At 55.4% G+C, this 25,616-nt stretch overlaps 2 protein-coding genes across 2 annotated transcripts; one reads left to right on the top strand and one right to left on the bottom strand.

Moving 5' to 3' along the window:
- The first annotated feature begins 1,727 nt into the window (after positions 1-1,727).
- Positions 1,728-7,070, top strand: ASPHD2 (aspartate beta-hydroxylase domain containing 2). The gene is made up of 3 exons (XM_058816928.1): positions 1,728-2,607; positions 4,756-4,869; positions 6,961-7,070. Exons 1-3 carry the CDS (start codon positions 1,728-1,730, stop codon positions 7,068-7,070), a joined length of 1,104 nt encoding a protein of 367 aa, XP_058672911.1.
- A 4,038-nt stretch (positions 7,071-11,108) lies between these two features.
- HPS4 (HPS4 biogenesis of lysosomal organelles complex 3 subunit 2) lies at positions 11,109-25,495 on the bottom strand. The gene is made up of 13 exons (XM_058816535.1): positions 25,461-25,495; positions 24,465-24,555; positions 23,688-23,831; positions 22,182-22,289; positions 20,756-20,872; positions 20,558-20,652; positions 18,990-19,062; positions 18,279-18,312; positions 17,224-17,320; positions 15,887-16,757; positions 13,478-13,610; positions 13,113-13,221; positions 11,109-11,590 (listed from the first exon to the last, which is right to left on the bottom strand). Exons 1-13 carry the CDS (start codon positions 25,493-25,495, stop codon positions 11,419-11,421), a joined length of 2,079 nt encoding a protein of 692 aa, XP_058672518.1. The 3' UTR covers positions 11,109-11,418.
- Positions 25,496-25,616: the final 121 nt, after the last annotated feature.

The raw sequence follows: 25,616 nt of genomic DNA, 5'->3' as shown, positions 1-25,616 counted from the left end.
GCAGCCCCAGCCACAAGGTGTGTGTTGGGAGCAGTGTTGATGTTTGGGGCCCTGCTCCAGCGCTGGCACAGCCCGTCTGGGTGTGGGTTTGGTCAGGTTTGCAGTGGAGTGGCTGTGCTGGAACAGGAGGCAGCTCCTGGGCTGGTCCCACGGATACTGTGCCCAGAGAACCCCAGGGCTCTGCAGCAAGGGGCTCCTGGGCTTTCTGGGGTCAGGCAGGCAGTGTGTCAGCATGGGTGCTTGGATTTCTTGCTGCTCTGATGGTTTCCCCCCGATCTGAGGTGTTGGCTGCATTCCCTGGGGCAGCACTGGGGCTGTGTTTGTGCTGTGCTGCCCTTGCAGGGTGTGACTCTGACCTGGGGACCCCGAGGCTGTCGGACACCCCAGCTCTGTTCCCCTTTGTGTTCCCATCAGCTCTGACCGAGCGTGGCTGCTGTGCCTGATCAGTTCCCTTTGTAGGGCAGGAGCCACCCTGAATAAACATCACCCAGGGCTCTGCTCCTTCCCTGACATGCTCCAGTCCTGCAGGTAGCAGGGGGTTGTCCAGCACGGGGGTTGTGCTGGCTTCGGGGGACGTCCCTGGCACCGACTCTGTGGTTGCACCCTGGGAACGGAGGCCTGGGTGGGAGAAGCGGGAGTGTCTGGAGGGATGCCAGCCGTGGAGATGGAGGAAAGTTATCTTGAGATTCCCGGGAGGCTGTGACATGCCACGTGGACTGCAGATCCTGGGATGGGGCACGCAGGCAGCACGCTACAAGGAAGTAGGGTGGAGGGAGGTTGGGTGTGTGGATGTTCCTCCCTGGGGTGTAGCACTGCCTGAATCCCAGGTCTCCAGCCCTGCAGCAGGGTCAGATCTCATCTGCAGCCCGTCTCCATCACCATTGATAAGGAAATGCACGTTGAGAGGCTGCAGGACCTTGGCAGGAAGGGCTGAGGAGGGTTTGGATGGCTTTCCTGGCTCATAAACCCATCCTGCTACTTAGTGAGTGCCCTTACTAGTGAGCTGGTGAAATCAAACAAGCCAACCTGAGCTGCCCCTGCTGCCACCACCCTGACCTGCTCCTCTTGCCATGTGCTGGCCCTGTGGCCATGTGCTGGCTGAGCTCTGGGCTCTCCCACAGCTTGGTCTGGGGAGGGAGAGTCACTTCAGAGCCATCAGATGGATGGGATAAGCTGATGTGCTGCCAGATAGGGCAGCGAAGTGTGTACTCTCTGTGTATATTCACTTAGCAGCCAGATTTCAGACATGATAAGGCAGCAGCTTAGGAAAGAAACTGAAGGACGAGCAGGAGGGGACATGGTCACTGGGACAGTGGGAGATGGAGTCTGGGTCTGGGCCTTTTATTTGGGTATTTGTGGAAGATGCTGTTGAGAGCACTGGGGGATTTACTCAGCATCCTTGGGCCCCTTATCCACCATCCCCTCCCTGAGGAGCCAGTCCCAGCTCACAGCTCCAGCTGTATCCTGTGCACTGACCCCAGCAGGGACCCCACAGGACAGCCCTCTCCCTAACACCTCTGGGTTTCTCTCCCCAGAACCTCCCTCCAGCACTGCCTTTCAGCATGATGGACCCAAGAACACCAGCGAGGATTCTCCAGCCACGTAGCTGCTGACCCAGGGGTGCTGCCGGGCACCGCTGCCAATGCAGAGCTCAGGGCAGAGCAGGGCAGAGCCGCCGCTCCGCTCGCCCATGGCAGCCCCTTCCCACCGCGCCCTGGCCCGGCTGCATGGTGTGGGTGCCCCTGAGCCCCACGAGCAGTGACCGCCGGGCCCCACTGCGCGCTCCCAGCACCACCACCATGTCTTTGGAGTGGCTGACGGACTGGAGCTGGTCCCTGGACGGACTCCGGGATTTCATCGCCACAGGCATCCAGTCTTTCCGCGACTGCGACGCCACGGCCCTGGTGGCCGTCGCCTGCCTGCTGGTCCTCTTCGTGTGGTACTGCTACCACGTGGGGCGGGAGCAGCCCCGCGCCTACGCCACGGTGAACGCGCTGATGCAGAGCGCCGAGGCCAACGGGGTGCAGAACGGCTTCGTGTACTGCCAGTCGCCCGAGTGCGTGCGCTGCTCGCACCACGACGGCCTCAACCAGAAACTCTACCACAACCTGCAGGAGTACGCCAAGCGCTACTCCTGGTCTGGCATGGGCAGGATCCACAAGGGCATCCGTGAGCAGGGCCGCTACCTCAACAGCCGGCCCTCCATCCAGAAGCCAGAAGTATTCTTCCTGCCCGACTTGCCCACCACGCCCTACTTCTCGCGGGACGCTCAAAAGCACGACGTGGAGTTGCTGGAGCGCAACTTCCAGACCATCCTGTGCGAGTTTGAGACCCTGTACAAGGCATTCTCAAACTGCAGCCTCCCGCAAGGATGGAAAATGAACAGCACGCCCAGCGGGGAGTGGTTCACCTTCTACCTGGTGAACCAGGGCATGTGCGTGCCCAGGAACTGCCGGAGATGCCCACGGACGTACCGCTTGCTCGGGAGCCTCCGCACCTGCATTGGCAACAATGTCTTTGGGAACGCCTGCATCTCTGTGCTGAGCCCGGGCACTGTCATCGCCGAGCACTACGGGCCCACCAACATCCGCATCCGCTGCCACCTCGGTGAGTGTCCGGCGCTGTGGGTCATGTGTCAGGAGGGTGGCAGGGTGCAGGAGCCCCAAAAAAGTCTCTGGCACTCTGTGCTCTTGGGGCTCAGACAACTTTGGCCTGAGGAAGGTTTTGGGGGCTTTGATGGTGACAGTCCCTGGGTTCCTGACATCTCCAGCATCTCCAGATCAGCAGCAGGAGGGTTTCACCTCCTCCTCCTGCTAACCCTGGGCTGTGAACTCTTTCTGGTGTGTGATATACCAGCTGCTTTTTCATAGGGGTCTCTGAACAGCCCCCTCTCTGCAGGCAGGTCCCTCTCCCATGCTGGGATGTAGGGCAGCCTGGGGTGCTGCTCCAGGACTGTGTTCTGCCACTGGCAGCTCCCCTCTCCTGGAATCTCGGATGCTCTGCACGGGACACGGGTAGATGGGAGCACAGAGATGCTGCTTTGGGGTTTGCAAAGCTGCGAGTGAGGGCAGGGATGTCCCGGGGTGTCCCCTGTGGTGGGTCAGGTGCTGGGCTGGTGGCACAGTGCTCCCTGCAGGCACGGGGAGAGCCCACATGGCACAGATGGCTGGGCTGGCACAGCACCGGCCGTGCCGGGGGAGGCACCGCATGGGCCCGGCTGGCAAACACCAACCGCGCCTGTTCAGCCAACAGCTCGGGTAAACACACCCAGGCACTGCTGGCCATTTGTGGGGAATTGTTTTCAGAGCTGATCCCAGGAGCTGCCCTTGCTGGTGCCAAGAGGAAGCTTGTCACTCACCCCTCTCTCTGGGGCACTGGGGAATGTGCTCCCCTCATGAGGGGCTGGGAGAGGTTCCTGGGAGGAGCCAGTGGGCTCAGGTGATCACACCTGGAGCACACATGCCCTGGGCAGAGGAATGACATGGATCATTTGATTGTCCTTCCACTGGGACTCAGCACTGGGCCAGGGGAACACTGACACCCCCACTTTGGTGCTGGGAACACAATTCTTGCTGTGCCCAGGGCATGGATGTGTTAAGACACAACCTGCCCTTTCAGGCAGCTGGATTGCAAAGCCAGCACAGCCATCAGTGGGGCAAATCACTCCTGAGGATTTACTCCAGGCACAGGCAGCTTCCATGGGCCAGGGCAGCATCCCAGCATATGGGTGGGATGGAAGGGCTGCAGGTTGCTCCCTCCCTGCATACCCCAGCAGCTCAGCTTCCCTGTTCCAGCATCTCCAGCTGAGGCTGTTGTGCAGGGAAATGGCTTTGGATTTTGCAGCCTTTGAAACAGCAGCTTTGTAGTCCCAGCTTTCCCGGGCAGCTGGGAGTCCCTGCTGCGCTGGCTGGGTTTGGCATTGCTCTTGGATCCGTCCTGCTCGTTTGCTGCATCGTTACCGTTCAGGAGCCACGTGAGCCCTGACCCCTTTCTCCACCACGGCCACATCTTCAGGGCAGGATGCCTCTGCAGCAGCTCCAGTGTCCCCAGCACTGCAGGGGTGACAGTCCCGGGGCAGGAGGTGATGGGATCTACCCCTGTCAAACTGCTTTGGTTTGTGCTGATATTTTAGGAAAAGACCCATTTTATTTCTGTGATTGTCCTTCATGTAGCCCTCACAGAGCTGCTTCCCTATGAGCGTTTTGTGACTCCCCCAGACTTCTGTCCTTGCAGCCCCATGGGTCACCCTGAGGCAGCACCTTGGGTGGAGACTGAAGGATGGGGCAGGTCCCTGGGGAGCTTGTGGCAGAGTCACAAATGAGCCCCCATTTTCCAGCCCCAGTACAATTCCTGCTCCCCAAGCCTTGCCTGGGGCAGGGTCATTGCTGCAGGGCTGGAGGAAGGAGTAGGCAGGATTTACCTTTGGTCCTGAAGTTAGAAAATATCCCAGGAGCCTGGCTCCCTGTGCACACCTCGGGGCCATGGGCTCTGGGGACTGGAGAGCTGTTCCAGATATGAAAGTAGTGCCTGCAGTGCTGAGCTTGCTGGGGACAGTGAAAAGGCAGGAGGGAGCAGACAGGGAGTGAGGCAGGGACTGAGCTGCTCCAGGCTTGGGGTTCAGGTCACTCCTTGCAGGGGAGCAGCCCCTCAACAGCAGCGTGGGGCTCACACAGAGCTCAGTTTGCTGCCTGCTGCCCCACTGCAGGGAGCTGGGCATGACCTGACCCTCCCTGTCCTCTCTCTTTGTGCCTGAAGGTCTGAAGACACCCAGCAACTGCGAGCTGGTGGTGGGGGGCGAGCCCCAGTGTTGGGCTGAGGGCCGGTGCCTGCTCTTCGATGACTCCTTCCTGCACACGGCGTTCCACGAAGGTGAGTTCAGTGTGTGGGGCCTCATGGTGTCCCCTGTGGTGTTGGGGACTGGGGATGAGTCAGGGGGCACCCATGCCCAGTCGCTTCTGCTGCCCCAGTGTGGCTGGGTCCCTATGTCCCGAGGGGCTCAGGGCTCTGGCCTGCCCTAAGTGGGAGCATTCCTGTCCCTGGCATGGCAGGGCTCCCCATTAACTCACTCCCTCTGCCTCAGGGTGCTGGGATATCCTGGCACCCTTTCCTGGCACACCCCTGGAGCCCCTCAGCCAGCCCATGGCTCGCTCCCATCCCGACTTGCTTGTGGGCCCAGCACAGGGCCTGCTGATCCTCTCCCCTCATGGCAGCTCAGTTTCCTTCACCACCAAGCTCTGCAGGGCAGCTCTGGCTGTGGTGCCACGGCCTCCACCTCCTCCTGCCCTCAGAAATCCCTTTTGTCACCCAGGCAGGGAGCAAAGTCCATTGCCAGCCCAGCAAGGCCGAGCCCCGGCCTCCATGCTGCTGAGGGAACAGCACACACAGCCGTGTTCTCAGTCTGACCAAGGGCATTAGGAACTGCCCAAATTCCTTCCTTGCTCTGTCTGCAGCCCTGCTGCAGCTCGGTGCTGGCAGGCCAGCAGGGGAGCAGTCTTGCTGGATTTCTGGATGGTTCCTGCTCCCTCCTGACGGGGCCTGTTCCGCTCCAGCTCTCCCGGATTACCCGGCATTAGTCGCCCGTGGCATGAAAGCATCAGGCAGAGCTGCTCTACACAGGGGAGCATGCAGAGAGAGTGGGAGAACAAAAGCTGTTGCTTCCACATCAGACCTGCTGTGGGATTGGGAAGCACAGCCCCGTGCAGGGCCGGGAAGGCCGGAGTGGCGCAGCAGCCGCTCCCCACACAGATCCAGGACGCAGCTGCACGCAGGCCTTGCCTCAGGAATCCTCAAATCCCAAAGCAGGCCTGGCTGGGAGGAGCATGCCCCATGTCCCTGAGTTCTCAGTAAGCAGGTGGCACTGGGGAGGTGCCTCCCTGCCCTCACTTTGTGTTTCCACCCCTACTTATTGGAATATTACCAATATAGCTGGACGGGATGTGCCTAGGTTCGTCTGGGCCTTGCTGCTTGACCAAAAGGTGGCAACTGTGGTGTTTTCACCTCAGAGACACCTTTGGCTAGCTGGGTGCTGCAGCTGGGCACTTGAGACAAGTCCAGACATACAGGAGCTCAGGTTTACCTCTGATGGAGAAGCTTTAAGGTGAGGATGAAGGAAAGGAGTCGGTTCTGATGGAGATTTCAATCCAGAGCTTTATTCCTGGCCCACAGCCCTCTGAATGCAGCAACAGCTCCAACAGAACTCCCTGAACCACGTTGTTGCTGTTCCTTTTAACTCTGGGGAGAGGGGCAGGGAAGGGGCACAGAGGGCCACCAACCAGGTAGCAGGAGGAAGTCTTAAGGGACAAATGATACCTGGATGGCTCAATGTCCTCCAGGGGGGGAAGGCATCTTTTGAACTCTGCCATTCACTCAGCACCTTCTGGCATGCCAGGACTGACAGACAGCACTCAGCAGGGCTCAAGGTGGAGGAAACGAGAGGTGATTGACACACCTGGGGAAGGACTGGGGTATCACAGACATCTTTTATGAAAAATTCTTTCCTTAGGATTTTTCCTCCTGAGAAGCTGAGAGGCCTCAGGAACAAAATGTAAACAATGGTTATCTGCTGCTGTGGAATGCAACAGGTGGATCTTTGATTGGCCCATGTTGCTTGTTTCTAATTAATGGCCAATCACAGTCAGCTGGCTTGGACAGAGAGTCCGAGCCACAAGCCTTTGTTATGATTCTTTCTTATTCTATTCTTAGCTAGCCCTCTGATGAAATCCTTTCTTCTATGCTTTTAGTATAGTTGTAATATAATATATATATAATGAAATAATAAATCAAGCCTTCTGAAACATGGAGTCTCTTCCCTCATCCTAAGACCCCTGTGAACAGTCACACTGAGGAAACTGAGGCAAACCATGACATCACACCGCAGCACCCCCAGGTGCCCCAGAGGAAGGTTTGCTGGGGTTGCACTGGGGTGTCTCCCTGCCCTCACTGTGTGTTTCCACCCCTCAGGTGCCCCGGAGGAAGGTCCCCGCGTGGTGTTCATGGTGGACCTGTGGCACCCCAACGTGGCGGCGGCCGAGCGCCAAGCCCTCGACTTCATCTTCGCGCCGGGACGATGACGGCGCTGCCCGGCCTGGTGGGTTCAGGGCAGCTCTGCCGGGGCCCTCTCCCGGCTCACGGCCTCGGTGCTCCATCCCGGGGGTGTTGTAAATGGAAACTGTGACGTGTATCCGCGCCCATCCTCTTCCTCCATCGTTGGCTTCAGGGATTCTTTTGCAAGCGCCGGCGCCTCGGCCCCGCCGGGGCTCGCTGCCCCCCCTGCTCCGTCGTGTTCTGTTGCTAACTGTGTTTTGCGGTGTTCAGAAGTAGAGTAACAAACCCAAGGGTGCTCGTTTGAATGTAATGTAAAAATTTTCCTCGTGGTCATCAAAGGAACAACACACACACACACCATAACAGCCAACCAGCCTGCCCTGCCCGGGATGGATGGACTGATGGACACTGGGGGCTGCCATGGGCACTGTGCTCCCCCCAGGTTGGGTGTGATGGGCTGGGCAGGGCACAGCTCTGCTCACAAAGAACCCTCCTGGGGCTCCTGCTTCCTCCTCCATGTGCCAGCTGGGGCTCCCCAGTCCTCCTGCCCTCAGAAATCCCTTTTGTCACCCAGGCAGGGAGCAGAGTCCATTGCCAGCCCAGCAAGGCAGGAGCCCTGACCTCCACCCTGCTGAGGGAACAGCACACACAGTCGTGCTCTTCAGTCTGACCAAGGGTGTTTGCAATTGCCCAAATCCCTTCCTTGCTCTATCTGCAACCCTCAGTTTTCCCAGCTCCCAGCTGGGAGGCCCTGCAGGGGCAGGGATGCTGTTTGGAAACAGAGAATGGGGGTTTTGTCTGTCTGTAGGAAGAAAGGAGGTCACCATTCCTTCTGCTGCTCCATCTTCTCCTTTCCTCAAGCCAGGGCAGGCACACACTGTGGCAGCTCCCATGGACCTGACACCACAGGACAGATTCCCAAGGGGGGGTTAATTCTGCAGCCTGAGCAATGAGGTCCTGCCCACCCAGGGACCACCACGCTTTTCCTGAAGTCCCCCTGTCTGTTTTGGGGTCTGGGGGCTGGTTTATAACACCCCCCCAAAGCACAGTGTGTGGTGGATGCTCACAGCTCTGCCTGGGGACCTTCTGCCTCTGTGCCCTGCCTGGGAGGGACCAGCCCTGTCCCCCAACAACTTCTTTACAGACTTTTCAGTGAGTCAATTGCAAGAGGAGGCAGAGATTTCAAATACATCTGAGATATTTTTTACACCCGTCTTGTTACAGACTACCTGAAGTGCATGATTTCTACACGCATTGGCTACCTGGACACAGGCCCTGGGGAAGCAGGCTGGCTCTGTCCAAAGGTTGGTAACATTCATACAGTGGATAAGCAAAGATTATCAATAAACAGTTGTGCTGAAAACAGAATGGGCTTTGCCTGCTGTTATAACAACTCCAGGGTCAAGCAAACAGCAAAGGGTCGGGTCCTGCTTATCTGGTGGGGAGAATGGCCTGGAAAGAGCAGGAGCTGCAGGGTGGGAGGGGGCACAGGCCTGTTTGCCAGGGATACGGTGAGTGTGGCCAGTGCTTGAAAATACCCAGCCCATGGAAACTCTGTCCTGAGCAGTCACAGCCCCCCAGGCCTGGATTTGGCCAGGTTGGATGGGGCCCTGAGCAACCTGGTCTAGTGGGTGAATCCTTGCCTGTGGCAGGGACTTGCAAATGGATATTTGAGGTCCTTTCCAAAGCAAACCATCCTGGGATTCTGTGATGTCAGTGGAGCCCAGGCTGCCAAGGAGCACAGGGAGCATCTCCCACAGCCTGCTGGTGGGGGACACATGCGGATTCCAGCCCTGCTGCCTGGCCCAGTGCAGCAGAGATTGTCCCCAGCCATCCCCAGGAGCAGCTGCAGGCCCAAAGCTCCACACAGAAGCTATCAGCCTTGCCAGAGCATCCACAAACCATTTCAGGAATTCCTTCCAGCTGCCTGCACTGATTCATCAAAGGCAGCAGCTTCCCAGGAGCATCTCCAGAGCAGAGGGTGCTGCTCAAATCCCACTCAGCTGCCTGCAAACCAATGCTTCACACCCTTAAGCACAAAGCCAGCTTGGCAGGGCAGGAATTGCTCCCTATGAGCCCCCCTGGCAGCACTCAGACAGGCCCAGCTGATGGAGCAGATTAAAAATGCCCCATTTTTAAGCATCCTCTCCAGCACAGCCATCGCCCTGCGGGCTAGGAGCTCTCCGTGTGCTGCTCCCTCCTGACCAGCACAGGGCTGGGTGGGCAGGCAGGGGCTGGCTGGGCAGATTCAGCCTGAGCAGCTGAAGGAAGGAGCAGAGCCAGCCCAGCTGTTCCTGGCTGGCAGACGGCTCAGCAGATTGCAGAGCAGGATCCCTGACGGCAGCAGGCAGGAGCATCCATCCGCTCTGTGCTTGGCTGCTCTGCCAAATCCCCCTCCTGTCCCTCTCGGGCTTCTCCGTCCACTTCTCTGTGTTTCCTGCTAGAGCACACAGCCACTTCCCAAGCACTCAGGCAGGATCTAAGTGGATCTCCCCGAGGAGCAGAGCAGGCTGGAGCTGCTCCTGGTGCTCCAAGGCTTCCTCTCCTGGGAACTGCAGAGGGAACCCAGATCTGCTGAGGGACAGGCAGAGCAGCATCTCCCAGAGAAGTCCCTTGGCTCAGCTGAGCAGGGATCCCAGAGCACACAACCCTCATCCCTCCTGCCTTCTCCCACCCTGATATTCTTCCTTGTGATGTTTCCTGTGCTGCCTCCATAACCAGAGCAGTGGAAGTGTGCAGGGAGGTCACCAGGGAAGCAGCACCTTACCTTGTGCCATCTTTCACATGGGTGGAACTGAAACAGGAGGTCGCCAGGGTGGCTCCAGCTCAGGCTTCCCAGGGAGTTTTCACTCCTACACTGCCAACAGGCTCCTGACAGTCCTTCCATGGCCAGGATGGGAGCAGTGCCACATGACTCTGCTCCTGCTGAAACACCTCCTCAGCTGCCAGGGCTGCCAGCCAGGTGGCATCTGTGCCCAACCACCCCTGAGCAAGCAGCTGGCTCGTCCTCTGGAGTCCTTTGAACTTCCCAGCAATGTCTGAGGAGCAGCCCTGGGATGACAGAGCAACCTTGGGAATGGTCTGTGCTGGAGTGGGAGCAGAAGCTGTGGCAGTGGTGACCTTCCCATGCCCAGCTCTGATTCAGCACCTCCCTACGTTCATGTCTCTGCTCACCATCTCTGTCACACATCTATCCACCAGGAACCTTCCAAGCAGCTGCTCTGCAGGACTGATTGAACCAACAGGCTCTGCCTGTTCCACCCCAGCACTGCAGGAACCACCCCTGGAGGAGGTAAACAGGGAACAGCTCCCACGACCCAGCCCATCAGGAACCACAAACATGACAACAACGTGACTCTGGCTGCTGGGATGAGCCTTGGAGACTCCTTTATTTCCACAGTCACACTCAGGGGTGTGTCTGCACCAGCAGCAGGGTCCAAACACAGCTATCCATCCCTCAGTGTAAGCAGCCACCACCACAGGTCCCCCTGGCCACCACGGATTGGGGACACTGTCAGAGCAGGAAGGGGACAGCAGCTGAGGGGGTACAAAACCTCTTTGGTCCCACCAGCTAAGAGGCAACTTTGGGGTCTGCAAAGTGTGGGCAAATAGAGCAGTAAGAGCAGTGAAGTGAGGTCCTGCAGGAGGAGGGAGGGAGCACAGGCTGAGGGACACTCACACCACCATCACCATCACCCAGCCCCTGGGAGGCTGCACATCCATGTGGGCACAATGAGGGCAGGGCTGGGCTGGACCATCACCGACCAGGGAGGTGTGGAGGGACAGGACATCCCTCCAGAGTCACCTGTGGTGTAAAAACCTCCTGGGAGCACCCAGAGGGGGATTGTGAGCTCTGCAGCTCTTGTTCTGCTCCCGTGTGACAACAGGCAGGCACTGCTAAGCAAGGTAAGGCATAACGTCATGGAAGGATCATTGCCATGGATTAAGGGACAGAAATAAAGCCAAAGTCTGACCAGGGCAAGGGCAGGCACACACAGTGGCTGACTGACATGTTTGAAAGGCAGCAGTGCCTGGGGGCTGTGTAACTCAGAGCAAGGTGAGGTTTTACCTCAGATCAAGGCACGTGGGGAGTCTGCAGAGCACCAAGGAGTCCCTGTAAAGTCCATGTAAACCAAGAGCCCCAAGATGCTGCATTCTGTCCTCAGTCTTTGGTAAATGCTGTCAGTGACACCTGCACCAGCCCAAAATGTGCTTCAGGAGAGGGCAAGGAGTGTCCCTTCCTCAGGGCCAGGCAGGCTGGAGACCCCAGAGAGGCAGGGCAGTGCCTCCTGCCTCTCTAGGCACAAACAGCTGAGATTTTCCTTCCTGGAGATGAACATTGACAGGGCTGAGCTGTTGTCTGAGCACAGCAGCTCACAGCAGGTTCACCCCATGCTTCAGCAGCTTCTGCTTGGCCTTGCTGGGCAGGCTGAAGGCGCTGTCATGAGGGTTGGGGACGCCTGAGTTGCGCAGGGGAGCTCCCAGCTGCTGGAAGTAGGTCTCCTGGACAGGATTCCTGCAGGCATACACGGCTGTGGAGGCGTTCCTGGAGGGGCAGGGAAAGGCAGGGGTCAGACTGACACCTTTGGGCAAGATTCACAGCTGGGCACTGGGATCCCAGGTTTTGAGAGGGATTTTCATGTGTTTCAGCATGGGAATATGGAGCTGAACAGGCACCAAACTCCTGAAGGCCACAGGGAACCAGACCCAGCTTCTAAAGGGTCCTGGCATCCTTAAAAGGGACAATGGGATATGACAGAATCATTTAGTTTGGGGAAGACCTCCAAGACCATCAAGTCCAACCTGTGACTGAGTCCAGCTCAGTGCTCTGGACTGGGCGACAAGGTGGGGATTGGTCCCAGGTTGGACATGATGCTCTGGGAGAGCTTTTCCAAACTTAATGATTCTGGGATTCTGTGTTTGGCCACACTCCAAAGATTCCCCTTGCTGCCAGCCCAGCCCAGCACACCACGAGTCTGGAACACTCCTTGTGCCTGACATTCCTCCTCTGCCACTGCTGCTGGCCACAGCCAAATCCCAGCACAGCACCTTGCAGCAGGAACCACTCCTCTCACAGGTGTGATGAGGCTCAGACAAGAGTCAGATTCACTCACCACCAAAGCTGTGATTAAAAACATTAATTAAGACTAAGAATCCCCCCTCCCAGGGTATACCCTGCAGGAGGGCTGGCAGGGAGCAAAGCCAAGGACCCTGGATTCCTCCTCGAAGGAGGAAAGCAGCAACTGCTATGTTTGCTGACACCCTTCTGTGACAACTCTCCATAAAAGAAAGCAGTTTTAGTCATCTTGTTACTCAGGCTGATTCACACATGGAGTTGCTTTTTTCGGGGTAACAGGGAACACGCCAGCTTAGCCAGTCAGTTTAGGATTGGATTTAAGCAGCCAGCAAAGCTCTGAAGTGTGTGATTCACATTCCCTTGGCAAGCAGTGCCAGAGTTACTGTGTAATTCCCAGGAGCATCTTTATTTCATCATGTTTTGGACAAACAAGCAGGACCAGGTGGGTGGAATCTGTGCACTCCCAGCTCAGCTGAGGAAAGGGGTGTCCACTTCAGCCATGGCCTGGGAAAGGGTTCTGGATGTCAGGAAAATCTCTGGGTTTTGGGAAGGGCTCTGGCTGGGATAAGACCATCCTTCCTGGAGCATTACAATTGAGTTTGCCATGCACATCACAGAGTGTTTCCAACCCAACAAGCCGTGCAAGAAAACAATATCTAGGTTGCCAATTCTGGGCGCCTCTGGCTCCCTGCTGAGACACAAATTTATTAGGAACAGCTAAATTTAAAACCGTGTCTTAGAACCTCACAGTGCCAGGAACTGGCAATTGTGTGAGTGTTGCATCTTAATCCAAGCCATGGCACCACTCAGCTGTGCCCTCAGCCCACCCTCCTGGTGCCACTGCAGCCTCTCAACACCCAGGAACCCATAATTAAAGGAAATCCAGGGAATAAAGCAATGTGACTGGTCCTGGGGTGTGGTAACAAAACCCAGCCAGCTTTGGAAAGGGGTTGTGCCCTTCTGGGACAGGAGGGTTGTGAGCAGCCCTTACCTGATGATGACTTCTGAGGCCGTGGGGAGCTGGCTGAAGTCAGAGTGGATGAGGGTGGCTGCTCTCAGGAAGTGCCGGTCCAGGGGCCCAGGGGTGTGGGGCAAGTTGGCTAAAGAACAGGAGAGAGGGGTGTTAAAAACCCACTCTGCAGTGTGCCCCTGTTCACTGAGCAGGAAAAGGCTCTGGAGCTCACCATACACAGCTGCAGAACACAGCTGGGGACACCCCCAATCCCAACAGACAAAGATCCCACAACAGGGCCTTTGATCTGGCTTAGAAATGTTGTCTGAGGCTTCAGAAAAGGCTCCCATAAACCCCATTCTCCTCATTGCTCCCTCCTGCAGGCCCAGAGGATGAAGGCTCACCTGTGAGGACGTTCTGGACACGGTCATAGTGTGTGAAGCTGTAGTTTGTCCTGGCTGAGGCTGAAGAGTCCTTGGGCAGGGTCTCCCTCAGGTGAACCTCAAGGCCATTTAGGGAGGCCAGGCTGCTGTGGTACTGCAGGCAGAGGGAAAGGAAAAGCTCAGAGCCTCACCTGGGCTTCAAGGAGGTTCTGGAAGGAGTTCAGGTGACAGAAGGACCGGACCCTTCCTCGCTCTGCTGTCCAGGCTCCCACCTAAAATGGCTCGGAAATTTTGGATGGAACAGACAAGTCACAGAGCTCCCAAGGGAGGGAACAGAAAAGTCACAGAGATCTCAAGGCAGTGATGGGGTTCTGGGCAACCTGGTCCAGTGGGAGCTGTCCCTGCCCATGGCAGGGGTTGGAACAGGATGGGCTTTAAGGTCCCTCCCAACCCAAACCAGTCTGGGGTTCTATGACTCAGAAAAGGGCCCTCCAACCTGACAATCACCCTTTAAGCCACCTGATGCTACTAATTACAGGAAAATGCAAGGCCCCATTAATTTACCATCAACCATGACTCTCCAGGGCTCATTTCACATGATTTACAGCCCCAGCAAGGGACATTCCTCTGCTTACACCGGGCAGCACAAACACACACAAAAGCACTGAATGAATGCCAAGCTGCTATTCTGGATGGATTTTCAGTAGTCCAGAGGCCCTGGTCATGCTGAGGCTCCCTGGGCACAGGCAGGGCATAGGCAGGGGTCCCCCACCACTCCTGGGAAGATTAACTCCATAATCCTCACCCTGCCAATGAGCTTTTCCCTACTGGGGAGAGGATCAAGCCTTTGTTCAGCAGGATGGCAGTGCCTGGCCTATCCTTGACCCCTGTCATGGCACAGATTTTCCTTTTCGTGCAGTGAAATGAAGGGATAAGACCTAAAGAGCAGCAGGAGGTGAGGCCAAGAGCCTCCCACTCCACAGGGAAAGTCTGGGATGGAATCCACCCTCCCAGAGGTTCACAGCTGCACAAGCAGCATATTTTACCCTTCTTTGGTGCCATTTGGGGGCCTCAAAGCATTCAAAAAACACATTAATAGTAACTAAGCTTTGACATCCCTGAGAGTGGAGGATCATTTTTAACCTACAGATAAACAAAGGGACAGACAAGCTGAGGTTGTGCCTCAAATCCACCAGCAGCAGAGCCCAGCTGCTCCTCCTCGTGGGACAATGGGGCATGCAGGGCCCCTCTCCTCAGGGATAACACACCTGCACCCATGGGAGGGTGTAGCAGAAGAGCCCAGGCACAGCTGAATTCCAAGGGAATTGAAAACAAGGGAATGTGAGATGGAAGCAGGATGTCTGGGAAAAGAGGAGCCTAAATGGAATGAGAGCTTGTCAGTGCCAGGGCAAGACATCAGGGAAGATGAACTGTGCAATCCCTGTGCAATAGGGATTCCTCTCTCCAGCCTGACAATTCCCACCTGCCTGTGTCCCCCCTGCTGTTCCAGACAAGCAGAAAGGGGACAAAGTGCCACGTCTGGTGCAAAGGGCCCTGCCTGCACCTCAGGGCTCAGCTGATCTGGCAGCAATCCCAAGGCAGGCACATCAGCCCTGCTGTGCAGAGCAGACATTCCCCAGCTCCCAGGTGTCCCACAGCTCCGAGGGGAAGGAGCAACCTCGAGGCTCTGCATTAGTCTGAGCTTCCCTCCACCTTCCAGTCTGGCTGGGGAAGGAAATTAGGTTGTTCCTATGGCAACTGGCATATCAAACAGGGCTCTGCAGCTTTGACTCAGCTCCTGGTAGGGAGGCAGAGGCCAGGCAGCAGCTCTGCAGCTGATGCTTCACAGGAAACACGGGGGGCCAGCACATCCTGCCCCTGCAGGGTGGGAGCGGGAGGGAGTCTGGGCACCCAAATCCCACCACAGGGAGATTAGGGATTGCTCTGGTGTTACCCAGGTGCAGTGCCCACACGGCATCATGGCATCCCTGTCCCCAGCCCCAGGGAGCAGCCTGGAGGCTCCCACAGCCAAGGGAACCCCTCTGGGTCCTGCTGCCAACCACGTCTGCGGTGCTCCCTGAGGGAGAGGCGGTGACACACAGGCTGGGGCTTTAACACACCCAAAAACCACGGAACCCACGGGGATCCCCAGCGAATCCCAGCTCCAGCAGAGGCCCCTGGCAGCCCGCGGGTGTCTGTCACACCCCCACGCTCTGCTCCGAGCCCGGCAGTGCCAGACAACAGCAGCAGCACCGGGAGCCGCCTGTGAGACACGGCTGGCCCCGCTCCGCTCCGCCAGCTCCCACGCAGCCTGCCGAGCCTGCCACAGCTCCCAGCAGGTGATGGAGGCACCAGGAGCACGATTCAGCACTGCCTGCTCAGCTGTGAGCCCCGTGCCCCCCAGCAGCGGGGCAGAGCGTTCCCACTCACCACGTCCTGCACGGCGCCGCGGTCGCGGCTCAGCCGCTCCTCAGCCAGCAGCGACAGCACCAAGCCCTGGATGCAGTGAACGTAGAGGCTCAGCTGGGCTGGCTCGCCCCCTGTGCCACCCAGCCTGTCCCTGCTGCCTGGACACGGCCTGTCCACTGCAGGGGCATTGGGCAGAGCCTCCTGGAGCTCTGGGAGCAGTGGCTGCCTCCTGTTGTGGAGCTGTGTGTGTCCAGCAGGGCCTGGACAGTCCAAGCCCCAGCCGTGGTCACCAGCTGTGCTGTCACTTCCCCCAGACACACGGTCCCGGCTTGCAGTCCATGGCTTGTCCTCCTCACTGGATTTTCTCAGCTCCTGGGCAGGAGAGGGAACAGCTGGGCTGTGGCTGACTGAAAGGGAATTTTGGGAAGCACAGTGACCAACGTCAGAATCCACAGGGGATTCCCCCTTGTCCTGGCTCTCCTGCTCGCAGGAGTAAGGGTTGGGAAAGGAAAAACCTTCCAGGTATGGACCTGTAGTCCAAGTACATTCAGTCTGGAGTGAGGAAGGGCTTGGGAGCTGCTCTGCGTCGCTCTCTGAGGGGAAGGATATTTTCCTGCTGAGCTCTGAGCTTTCACTGCTTGCTTCACTCAGGTTTGCAGCTGAAGAATCCCTTGTGCCGGCTCCCATTCCAGAAAAGTCCATCAGAGGACTTGCAGGGCTGCTTAGCTGCACAGCATCTCCAGGGGCAGATGTTTCTGATGCGTCCTTATGGGACTTCTGCACAGAGATTCCATCCAGGGCTTGGTTTTCACGAGCTCCTGTTGATTCTGGAACTGCCTGGGAGCAGAGAGCACTGTCCTCTCCTTTGGGGCCTGCTGGGGACATGGGTGACCTAGAGGGAGATGAAAAGTGGATGAAACACTGAGCAGGATCTGTGTGGAGTTATCCCATGGCTGCTAACCCCACTGGCTCCTGGCACTGATCAATGGCTGATCACTGATCAATGGCTGATCCACCCCTGCTACAAGGAGACCTGGGAAAAGGATGGGCCGAGGTCTGACACAGGTGAAAAGCCTGGGAATCTCACCCTGCAGGCTCCTGGGAATGTCCCTGCCTTGTCCACAAAGCTGTGAGCTGAGGGCCAAGAGCTCCCAGCTGCTCTGGGGAAGCAGCTCTGCTCCAGGCTGCTCCCAGCAGGAATATGGATATGGAATTCTGCCCAGCCTGAGGGGCTCAGGCAGCTCCAAAGGCAGTGACAGAGCCTGAGTTAGCTCCAGGGAGAACAGTGACAATGGCAACAGGGACACAATGTGAGCTCCTGCTGTGAATCCTGCCCCTGGGTCAGGCTGGTCTCCTACCTGGCCATCCACTCCACGGGGAAGTCCTGGAGAGCAGAGACCTCCTCTGCAGTGAGGAACACGGGCAGCACTCGGACACCCGGCGGCAGCAGAGGCTCTGCAAGAGCAGGGGAGGATTCAACAAACATGGCCCAGCTTAAAACCACAATCCAAACTGTCACAGACATGTTTTATAAAAAATCCTTTTGACAGGATTTTTCATAAAATATGAATTATGAAATATTTTTCGGAAAACTCTTTTGACAGGATTTTTTTTCCTGAGAAGCTGGAGGCCTCAGAAATTAAATGTAAACATTGATTATCTGCTGCTGTGAAATGCAACAGGTGCATCTGTGATTGGTTCATGTGAGTTTTTTCTACTTGATGACCAATCAGAGGTCCAGCTGTGATGGAATTCTGGTCAGTCACAAAACTTTATTATCATTCTTTTCTATTCCTTTCTAGCCTTCTGATGAAATCCTTTCTTCTATTCTTTTAGTATAGTTCTAGTACACCATTTTTTCTTAATTATATATCATAAAATAATAAATCAGCCTTCTGAAACATGGAGTCAAGATTCTCATCTCTTCCCTTATTCTGGGACCCCCGCAAACACCACCACACCAAACTCCATGATCCTGCATCCCAACTGAGCTGGGCAGCCTGTTCCCAGCATTTTCCCATCCCTCCATGCCTGACACAGTTAAATTTCCCCTCAGTGTCTCCATCCTGGCAGATCATCCCCACACTGATGCTGAGAGAGAGGGGATGGCTGGAGGTTTGGACTGCAAGCACCAGCCATCTGTTGTCAGGGGCTGGCAGTGGCCAAGTGGCCACATGAGGAACTGGAACTAAGGCTGGGAATCTGCAGAATCTGGAATCAAACCCAAAAGAGCAAACCCCAGCAGAAGGAGCTGGTTCTGATCACACAGCACAGGCTGGCTGGTGGCAGCAACACCCTCTGGGATATTCTGGAGCTCCTCCAGCACCCAGCACAGCTTGGGTGTGAATCCCAGAGAGCCAGCCCGTGCTCCCATGCAGGGAAGGCAGCCCAAAGGATGCAGCTGGATGCTCACCAGGCTCCTGCAGCTCCTCAGCTCCAGGCTCACTCTGCAACAAAAGCCAAAAATCAGCTCTGTGCATGGATCAGGGACACCGGGACACCTCTGTCACCCTCCCAGTCCCCCAAGGCTGCAGCAGACCCCACACCACCCTCCCTAGCAAACTCTGGGACTGTTTGGTGCTGGGAAGTGTTTTGGTCCTTAGGGAGCTCTCAAAGCCAAGGGGAGCTTCCCAAGAACCAAAATACACCTAAAATTCAGGACAGAGCCCAGATTTATCATCACCACCTGCTCAGGGAACAGAAATTCCCTTCATTCAAGCAGAAGAAAAGCAAAAGTTGCCTTTATATCTGCATACTGATGGCTTTTATAGAACATCTTGATCACATACATACTAATTTTTGACAAGTTTTAAAGCAAATGAAAACTGCTGTTTGTCAGAGACTCATTTGGTGGATTTCCCAGTAAATACCAAAACTTGTGTAAAAAGCCAGTCAAAACACCACATAAATGAGAACTCATGAATTCAGTAAGACTGAAAAAAGAAAGCTAATTCCTAGTGCAGAAATATTGGAACCTTTTTAAATCATGAGTAATAAAAGCTTTAAGCATCATCACCAATATTTGTCCTTCCCCATGGTGACACATGCCAGATCTGTGTGACAAGAGCTCCCACAGCACATCCTCACGGGAATCTGCTTTCAGGGAATGTGCTCAGTGCCATACCTGGCCTGGGGACTGGCTGCCCTGCAGGAGGACTTTGGCAGTGAGTGGAGGTGGCAGCTGGGTGCTCACAATCCTGAAAGGACAAAGCAAAGTCAGACAAGCACAGAATGGTTTGGCTTGAGAGGGAACTTCCAGATCATCAGCTCAGACAACTCTGATGGCATTTGGTGACAAAATGTCTCTACCAGACAGAACCAGAGGCACAGTGTGACACACCCTGGTGCAGGACAAGGCTCCCAAGTCCCTCCTCAAGTCAAATGCTCAGGTCCCTTCACTCTCAGGTGCTGCAGTGACTCACTCCAGTGTCCTGCCTGCAGCTATGAGGTCACTCCCTGGCAGATGCTCTCCCTGTGGCACATTTCCAGTGCCTGTAAAAGGTGTCACTGGAAAAGCTCATGCCAATGAAAAATGGCACTCGAGCGCTGCTGCCAAGGAATTCTCGGAATTCCCCACCTCCTGTCTTTCAGGGCCACCTTGGAGGCTTTCCTTGAAGTCATTCAGTCATCTTTGATTGAAGGAAGCTGGAATTTCTCATGGGGAATCCTGACTCATCCCCCTGTGCACCTCCTGTCAGTACAGACAGTGGTGCTGGGCAGCAGGTCAGACAAACCCAGGGACACATGGACACACCTGCACTGAACTGCACACCTGTAGAGGGAACACTGCTGGGAGAGCACAACATCCACTCATCTCCCTTTTCCTGGGTGACTTCTCCCTAAAAAGCCTCAGAAATTCACTCCTCACACCCTGCTGAGTATCAAAAACCAGCAGATTTCTACTAAAACCCAAATCATGAACTCCTTCATGGTGATGAGCACAGATAACCTTGGAGAGACTCCAAGGGCCTGGAGTGGCAGGACAGTGAGGCAATGGACTCAAACTGCCACAGGGCAGGGTTAGATGGGATATTGGGAAGGAATTCCTCCCATGAGGGTGGTGAGTGTCACTACAGGACACGAAAAAACACAAGCGCACGCCGCTGTTCTCAAGGTGAAGGAAAAAAGGGAAGTTTAATTTCTGACTCTAACATTTATAGTTTTCCAAGAGTGACAGTGGATTGGAGGGTGACAGTGCCACCTCTCCAATGACACTGGTCAAACCAACAGCCCATCAACTTCCTCCTCCTCCATAAAGGAGTGCAAAACAATGAGTTATTTACAGAAAAGTGTGTGAGAAAGTTCACTGCAAGAATGTCAACATCAGAAGGCTTAGAAAATCTTAAAAAAACAGGGTGACACTGTGAGGCCTTGGCATAGGATGCCCAGAGAAGCTGGGGCTGCCCTTGAATCCCTGGAAGCGTCCAAGGCCAGGTTGGATAGGGCTGGAGCAACCTGGGCTAGTGGAAAGTGGGGGTGGAACAGGATGGGATTTAAGATCCCTTCCAATCCAAGCCATTCCATGATCCCACAATTCCACAAACCACTCAGTCTCAGTGAACACAGACAAGCCAAGCACTGCCTGGCCTGAAGCTCTTGAACAACCAAGAGCAGCCCTGGATGCACTCCAGGATCCAAGCCCTGGAAAGGGGTGGATTTAACCCTCCAGGGAACAAACCTCTGGTTACTTACAAGCCTTTGTAGAGGATGCAGCCTGCCAGGACATGGGGAGAGCGCTGGCATGTTTGCAGGATGAGAGCTGCCTTCAACAGAAGCAGGGGATCCACCTGGGCAGGGAGAAGCAGTGAGGCCACAGAACCCTGGGAAAACTCCAAACAGCAAATAAACAAATACAGTGGCTCTGGGGCACTGCACAGGACAGGCTCTTACCTTGGTTTTGTCCAGATGCCAGAGAGAATTGAAAATCCTGTGGAGGTCACTGGTGTTTTTTTGGATGTGCTCAATGTACCTGTCCCACGCCCTGCTCAGCTCCTCCTGGGAAAATGTCTGTGGGTGACAAAACCCCCACAAACACTGTCACTGCAAAGGGTCTATGCACTTGGGATGGGAGGTGCAATCCACAAATAAGGTGAATAGGTATAGGTCAGGGAAGATAAGATCAGGGAAAGGTGGGAGGCAATACTGAGGGGAAACTCTTTAGGGTGAACATCTGGGAAAGGTTCAGCAGAGCCCCACAGGGCCTTGGAGCAATGGTGGGGATGACCTGCTCACTTTTCTAGGTCCCACTTCTTGGGACCCTTGGCAGGAGGAAGGCAACACTGCAGAGCTGGGACACCACGGGAAGTGTTTGAACCTCCCCAAAACCACCGTGTCCCCAGTGCCTCATTACCAGGTCCCTCATCATCACGTCCCAGTCTCTTGTTACCATGTCCCCTTGTTACCATGTCTCCAGTCCCTCGCTACAATGTCCCAGTCTCGTTATTGTGTCCCCACATCCCCAGTCCCTGGTTACCGCGTCCCAGTCTCTCCTTACCGTGTCCTCATGTCCCCAGTCCCTGGGTACAGTGTCCCAGTCCCTTGTTACTGTGTCCCCATGTCTCCAGTCCCTCACTGCAATGTCCCAGTCTCTTGTTATTGTATCCCAGTCCCTCATTACCATGTCCCAGTCTCTCCTTACCATGTCCCCATGCCCTCAGTCCCTCATTACCATGTCCCAGTCTCTTGTTACAGTGTCCCCATGTCCTCAGTCCCTTGTTATCATGTCCCAGTCTCTTGTCACCCTGTCCCCATGTCCCCAGTCCCTCGTTACCATGTTCCAGTCCTTCATTACCATGTCCCAGTCTCTTTTTACCATGTCCCAGTCCTTGGTTACTGTGTCCCAGTCTCTTGTCACCCTGTCCCCACGCCCCCAGTCCCTGGTTACCATGTCCCAGTCCCTGGTTATCATGTCCCAGTCCCTGATTACCATGTCCCAGTCCCTTGTCCCCCTGTCCCCAGTCCCAGTCCCTGGTTACAATGTCCCAGTCCCTCATTACAAGGTCCCAGTCCGTGGTTACCAAGTCCCAGTCCCTTGTCCCCCTGTCCCCAGTCCCTGGTTACAATGTCCCAGTCCCTTGTCCCCCGTCCCAGTCCCTTGTCCCCCTGTCCCCAGTCCCTGGTTACAATGTCCCAGTCCCTTGTCCCCCTGTCCCCAGTCCGTGGTTACAATGTCCCAGTCCCTTGTGCCCCTGTCCCCAGTCCCTGGTTACCAAGTCCCAGTCCCTTGTCCCCCTGTCCCCAGTCCCTGGTTACCAAGTCCCAGTCCCTGGTTACAATGTCCCAGTCCCTTGTCCCCCTGTCCCCAGTCCCCGGTTACCGTGTATGCCCCACGCACGGGGCCGTGGTAGAAGGTGAAGAGGCCGATGAGCTGCTCCAGGAGGCGCCGGCAGCTCACGTCAGCCAGCTCCACAGCACAGCCCAGGACCTACAGCACACACAGCAGGGCATGCAGGGGCTTGTCAGACAGAACTCGGGCACGACAAGTGAGAACAGCTCTCATCAATTTCACACAAGGACAGGCAGCTCTGTGCAGGCAGACACCCCTCGGAATCACAGTGACAGGAAAAGGAAATGCAAACATACCCACACAAGAGCCCTGGCACAGACAGGATAAATAAATATCAGAGATGCAGAGCTTCAGACACACTCCCTTCCCACGTTAGATGACCTAACTTGGTGCTTTAATAGCTAAGAACATTTTCCTGAAAATAAGCACTTCAAAACATTCTAATTAACTCATTATTTATATTATGATGATGCTCCATCTAGTTTTTGAGTTGCTGAAACAGAAGCGGCAGTGCCAGTTAAATGGGGCTGGCTGGCCTCAGCCCAGTTCCCAAGGGATGGTTTGGGACACTTTTATCACAACTGCCACACGCTGCTCTTTATATTCTAAATGCCTGTGGACACTGACAAAGCTCTGGGGATGCTGAGGGTGAGAAGGAAAGAACAATCAGACTATCAAACAGTGACTGTGTCCTTAAAAACTGCAGCATATGGAATCCTGTTTATCCCCCATCCCTGGAAGTGTCCAGGGCCAGGTTGGACTGGGCTCCCCATGTCCTGGCAGGCTGCATCCTCTACAAAGGCTTGTAAGTAACCAGAGGTTTGTTCCCTGAAGGGTTAAATCCACCCCTTTCCAGGGCTTGGATCCTGGAGTGCATCCAGGGCTGCTCTTGGTTGTTCAAGAGCTTCAGGCCAGGCAGTTCCTGGCTGTCTGTGTTCACTGAGACTGAGTGGTTTGTGGAATTGTGGGATCATGGAATGGCTTGGATTGGAAGGGATCTTAAATCCCATCCTGTTCTACCCCCTGCCATGGGCAGGGACACTTTCCACTAGCCCAGGTTGCTCCAAACCTCATCCAGCCTGGGCTTGGACTGTGTCCTTACAAACTGCAGCACGTGGAATCCTGTTATCCCCCATTCCTGGAAGTGTCCAAGACCAGGCTGGACTGGGATAGTGAAAGGTGTCCCTGCCCATAGCAGGGGGTGGAACTGGATGAGCTTTAAGGTCCCTTCCAACCCAAACCAGTCTGGGATTTTGGGATTCTCTTTCCAGCCAGGAACATCATAAGAAATCCCTTTGGGTGTGGGCACAAAGATGAGGTATTTGAAATTTTTCTGCAGGATTCTGAAGTGACTGCCAGGCTTCAGAAAACAGAATTTAAATTATGAATGAAATGAAATTTGTGCACGGCAAGGACCCTCCCCGGCTCTCCCTGGGTGCAGCCCACACCCTGAATAATAAACCCTCACTGACTGATGCCATCCTTCAGCCCCTGGCTGTTTTCACTCTGTGACCGCTCTGGGGCTCCTGAACTCACCCACAGAAAGTCTCCATCCACCACCACGGCAAACTTGAGCTTCCTGAGGCGGACCAGGCTGGGAGGGGCCCCGGAGATCTCGGTGAGGCAGCGAACAACCCCGGCCATCTGCCCACACAGCAGCTCCTGCTGCTCTGGGATGGTCTGCCAGGGAGAAAAGACTTTAATTTCCCATTTCCCATTAAAAGAACTCAGAAAAAAAAAAAAAAAAAAAAAAAAACACTGCTGTTTTTAGGTGTAAATAAAAAGTAATTATCATTTCAACTCAATTTGCAGAAAGGTTTGTCAGGAATTTGCACAGGCTGCCCAGTGCAGTGGTAGGGTCACCATTCCTGCAAGTGTTCAGAAAATGTGTGGGTGTGACACTTGGGGACAAGGTTTAGTGGCACTGGGTTCATGGCTGGACTTGATATTATTCCAACCTTAACAACTCTGGGATTCTATAAATCAATCACAGTAGAACAGGCAAATTTCTGGGAGAAAAATAATTGGGTTGCATTTTCCAGGCAGCACAAGGGCCTGGGGCTTATGGAGAGGAACTTTCATCCCTGGTGTGTGTTTGTTCATGTCACCAGGACAGAGCTGGATTGTGCTGTCCTGTGCCCTGAGAGCCCAGCCCTGCTCCACCTGGAGCTAATTGATAATTGGGATTTCTTAAAAAAATTCTTAAAACTTTTTTGACTATTAAATAAGGATTAATCCAAACCACCCGGAAGCCTGACCCCTCCCAATCCAGACTGATCAGCAACCCTTTACAGGTAATAAAGCAGACATTACCTGGGGAGGGTAAAAATAACAGATGCCAGCACTTGTAGGATCCCCTTCCTCCTTCACTTTTGAGCCATCATAAAGGAAAAAGTAATTCCACCTGAAAAACATTGCCAGAAATGATTGTGTATTTGAAAACTGTTACCCTTCTCTCTCTCCTGTCTATTTGTACAGAAAAGCAACAAAAAGTTTTGCAAATGGAGAGATGTGATTCTTTGCACAATCACACTGAGTTTACACCCAAAAGCAGCACCAAAATGTCCCTCATTACTAAATTTGACCACTTCTGTGGGTTTAAAATAGGTTCTACAACTCCAACCCTCAGATATGTGGAAGGAGAACTGGAAATAAAGTGAATTTGTGGGACATTGCACCCTCAGCACACGGGACAATGATAATTAAGAGAGTACAATAATTATTATAATTATCGAGAATTATTATCCACGTGCATCCCAAGCAGCTCCCGGGTGCTGCTTGCACCGAATAAGCAGGAGACAGCAGGGTCCCTCTGACGATGTGATATCATCCTGCTCAGAATTTCTTGAACGCACATATTCAGAACACTCTCCATCCTGTCCTGTCACTCAGCACAAGCTCGGAACAAGTTTCGTGCAGGAGTTTCCCCGTAGGACCAGCCCGGGTCTGGAACGAGCTTGGTGCGGGGGTTTTCCCGTAGGACCAGCCCGGATCTGGAACGAGCTTGGTGCGGGAGTTTTCCCGTAGGACCAGCCCGGGTCTGGAACGAGCTTGGTGCGGGAGTTTTCCCGTAGGACCAGCCCGGGTCTGGAGCACAGGATCGCTCAGAGCTGGCACCGAGGAAGCCGCGCAGCTTCCTCGGTGCCAGCATCCGAGGCTGGATCCACTCCCGGCCCGGGACGGAGCTGCTGAGCCCCGGGAGCCGCCAGACCTCACCCACCACCGGGGGCAGAACCAGCGAAGGGCCGGAGGTGCTTCCCGGGGCACCGGCACGGGATGCGGCGGGCGGGGAGCGGGGACGGGGCTCACCATGGCGCGGGGCCGGGCGCGGCGGGCCGGGCCATGGCTGCGGGGCTGCGGCGGCCCGGGGATGCTCCGCGCCGTTCCGGGATGCTCCGGGATCCCCCCGCTCGCTCCCGCCGCCGGTTCCGGGAGCGCCCCCGGTCCCGTGACCGCGCACGTGAC

Source organism: Ammospiza caudacuta, chromosome 18, assembly GCF_027887145.1.
Source record: "Ammospiza caudacuta isolate bAmmCau1 chromosome 18, bAmmCau1.pri, whole genome shotgun sequence".
Lineage (NCBI taxonomy): Eukaryota > Metazoa > Chordata > Aves > Passeriformes > Passerellidae > Ammospiza > Ammospiza caudacuta.
This window is presented reverse-complemented; position numbering and strand designations above follow the sequence as displayed.

Coding starts and splice junctions, on each gene's coding strand:
- ASPHD2 (XM_058816928.1), top strand. CDS start 1,728: ATGGTGTGGGTGCCCCTGAGCCCCACGAGCAGTGACCGCCGGGCCCCA. Junction 2,608..4,755: donor CCGCATCCGCTGCCACCTCG/GTGAGTGTCCGG, acceptor TTGTGCCTGAAG/GTCTGAAGACACCCAGCAAC. Junction 4,870..6,960: donor GCACACGGCGTTCCACGAAG/GTGAGTTCAGTG, acceptor TCCACCCCTCAG/GTGCCCCGGAGGAAGGTCCC.
- HPS4 (XM_058816535.1), bottom strand. CDS start 25,495: ATGGCCCGGCCCGCCGCGCCCGGCCCCGCGCCATG. Junction 23,832..24,464: donor GTTATTTTTACCCTCCCCAG/GTAATGTCTGCT, acceptor TCTCCCTGGCAG/ACCATCCCAGAGCAGCAGGA. Junction 19,063..20,557: donor TGCATCCTCTACAAAGGCTT/GTAAGTAACCAG, acceptor TTGTCCTTTCAG/GATTGTGAGCACCCAGCTGC.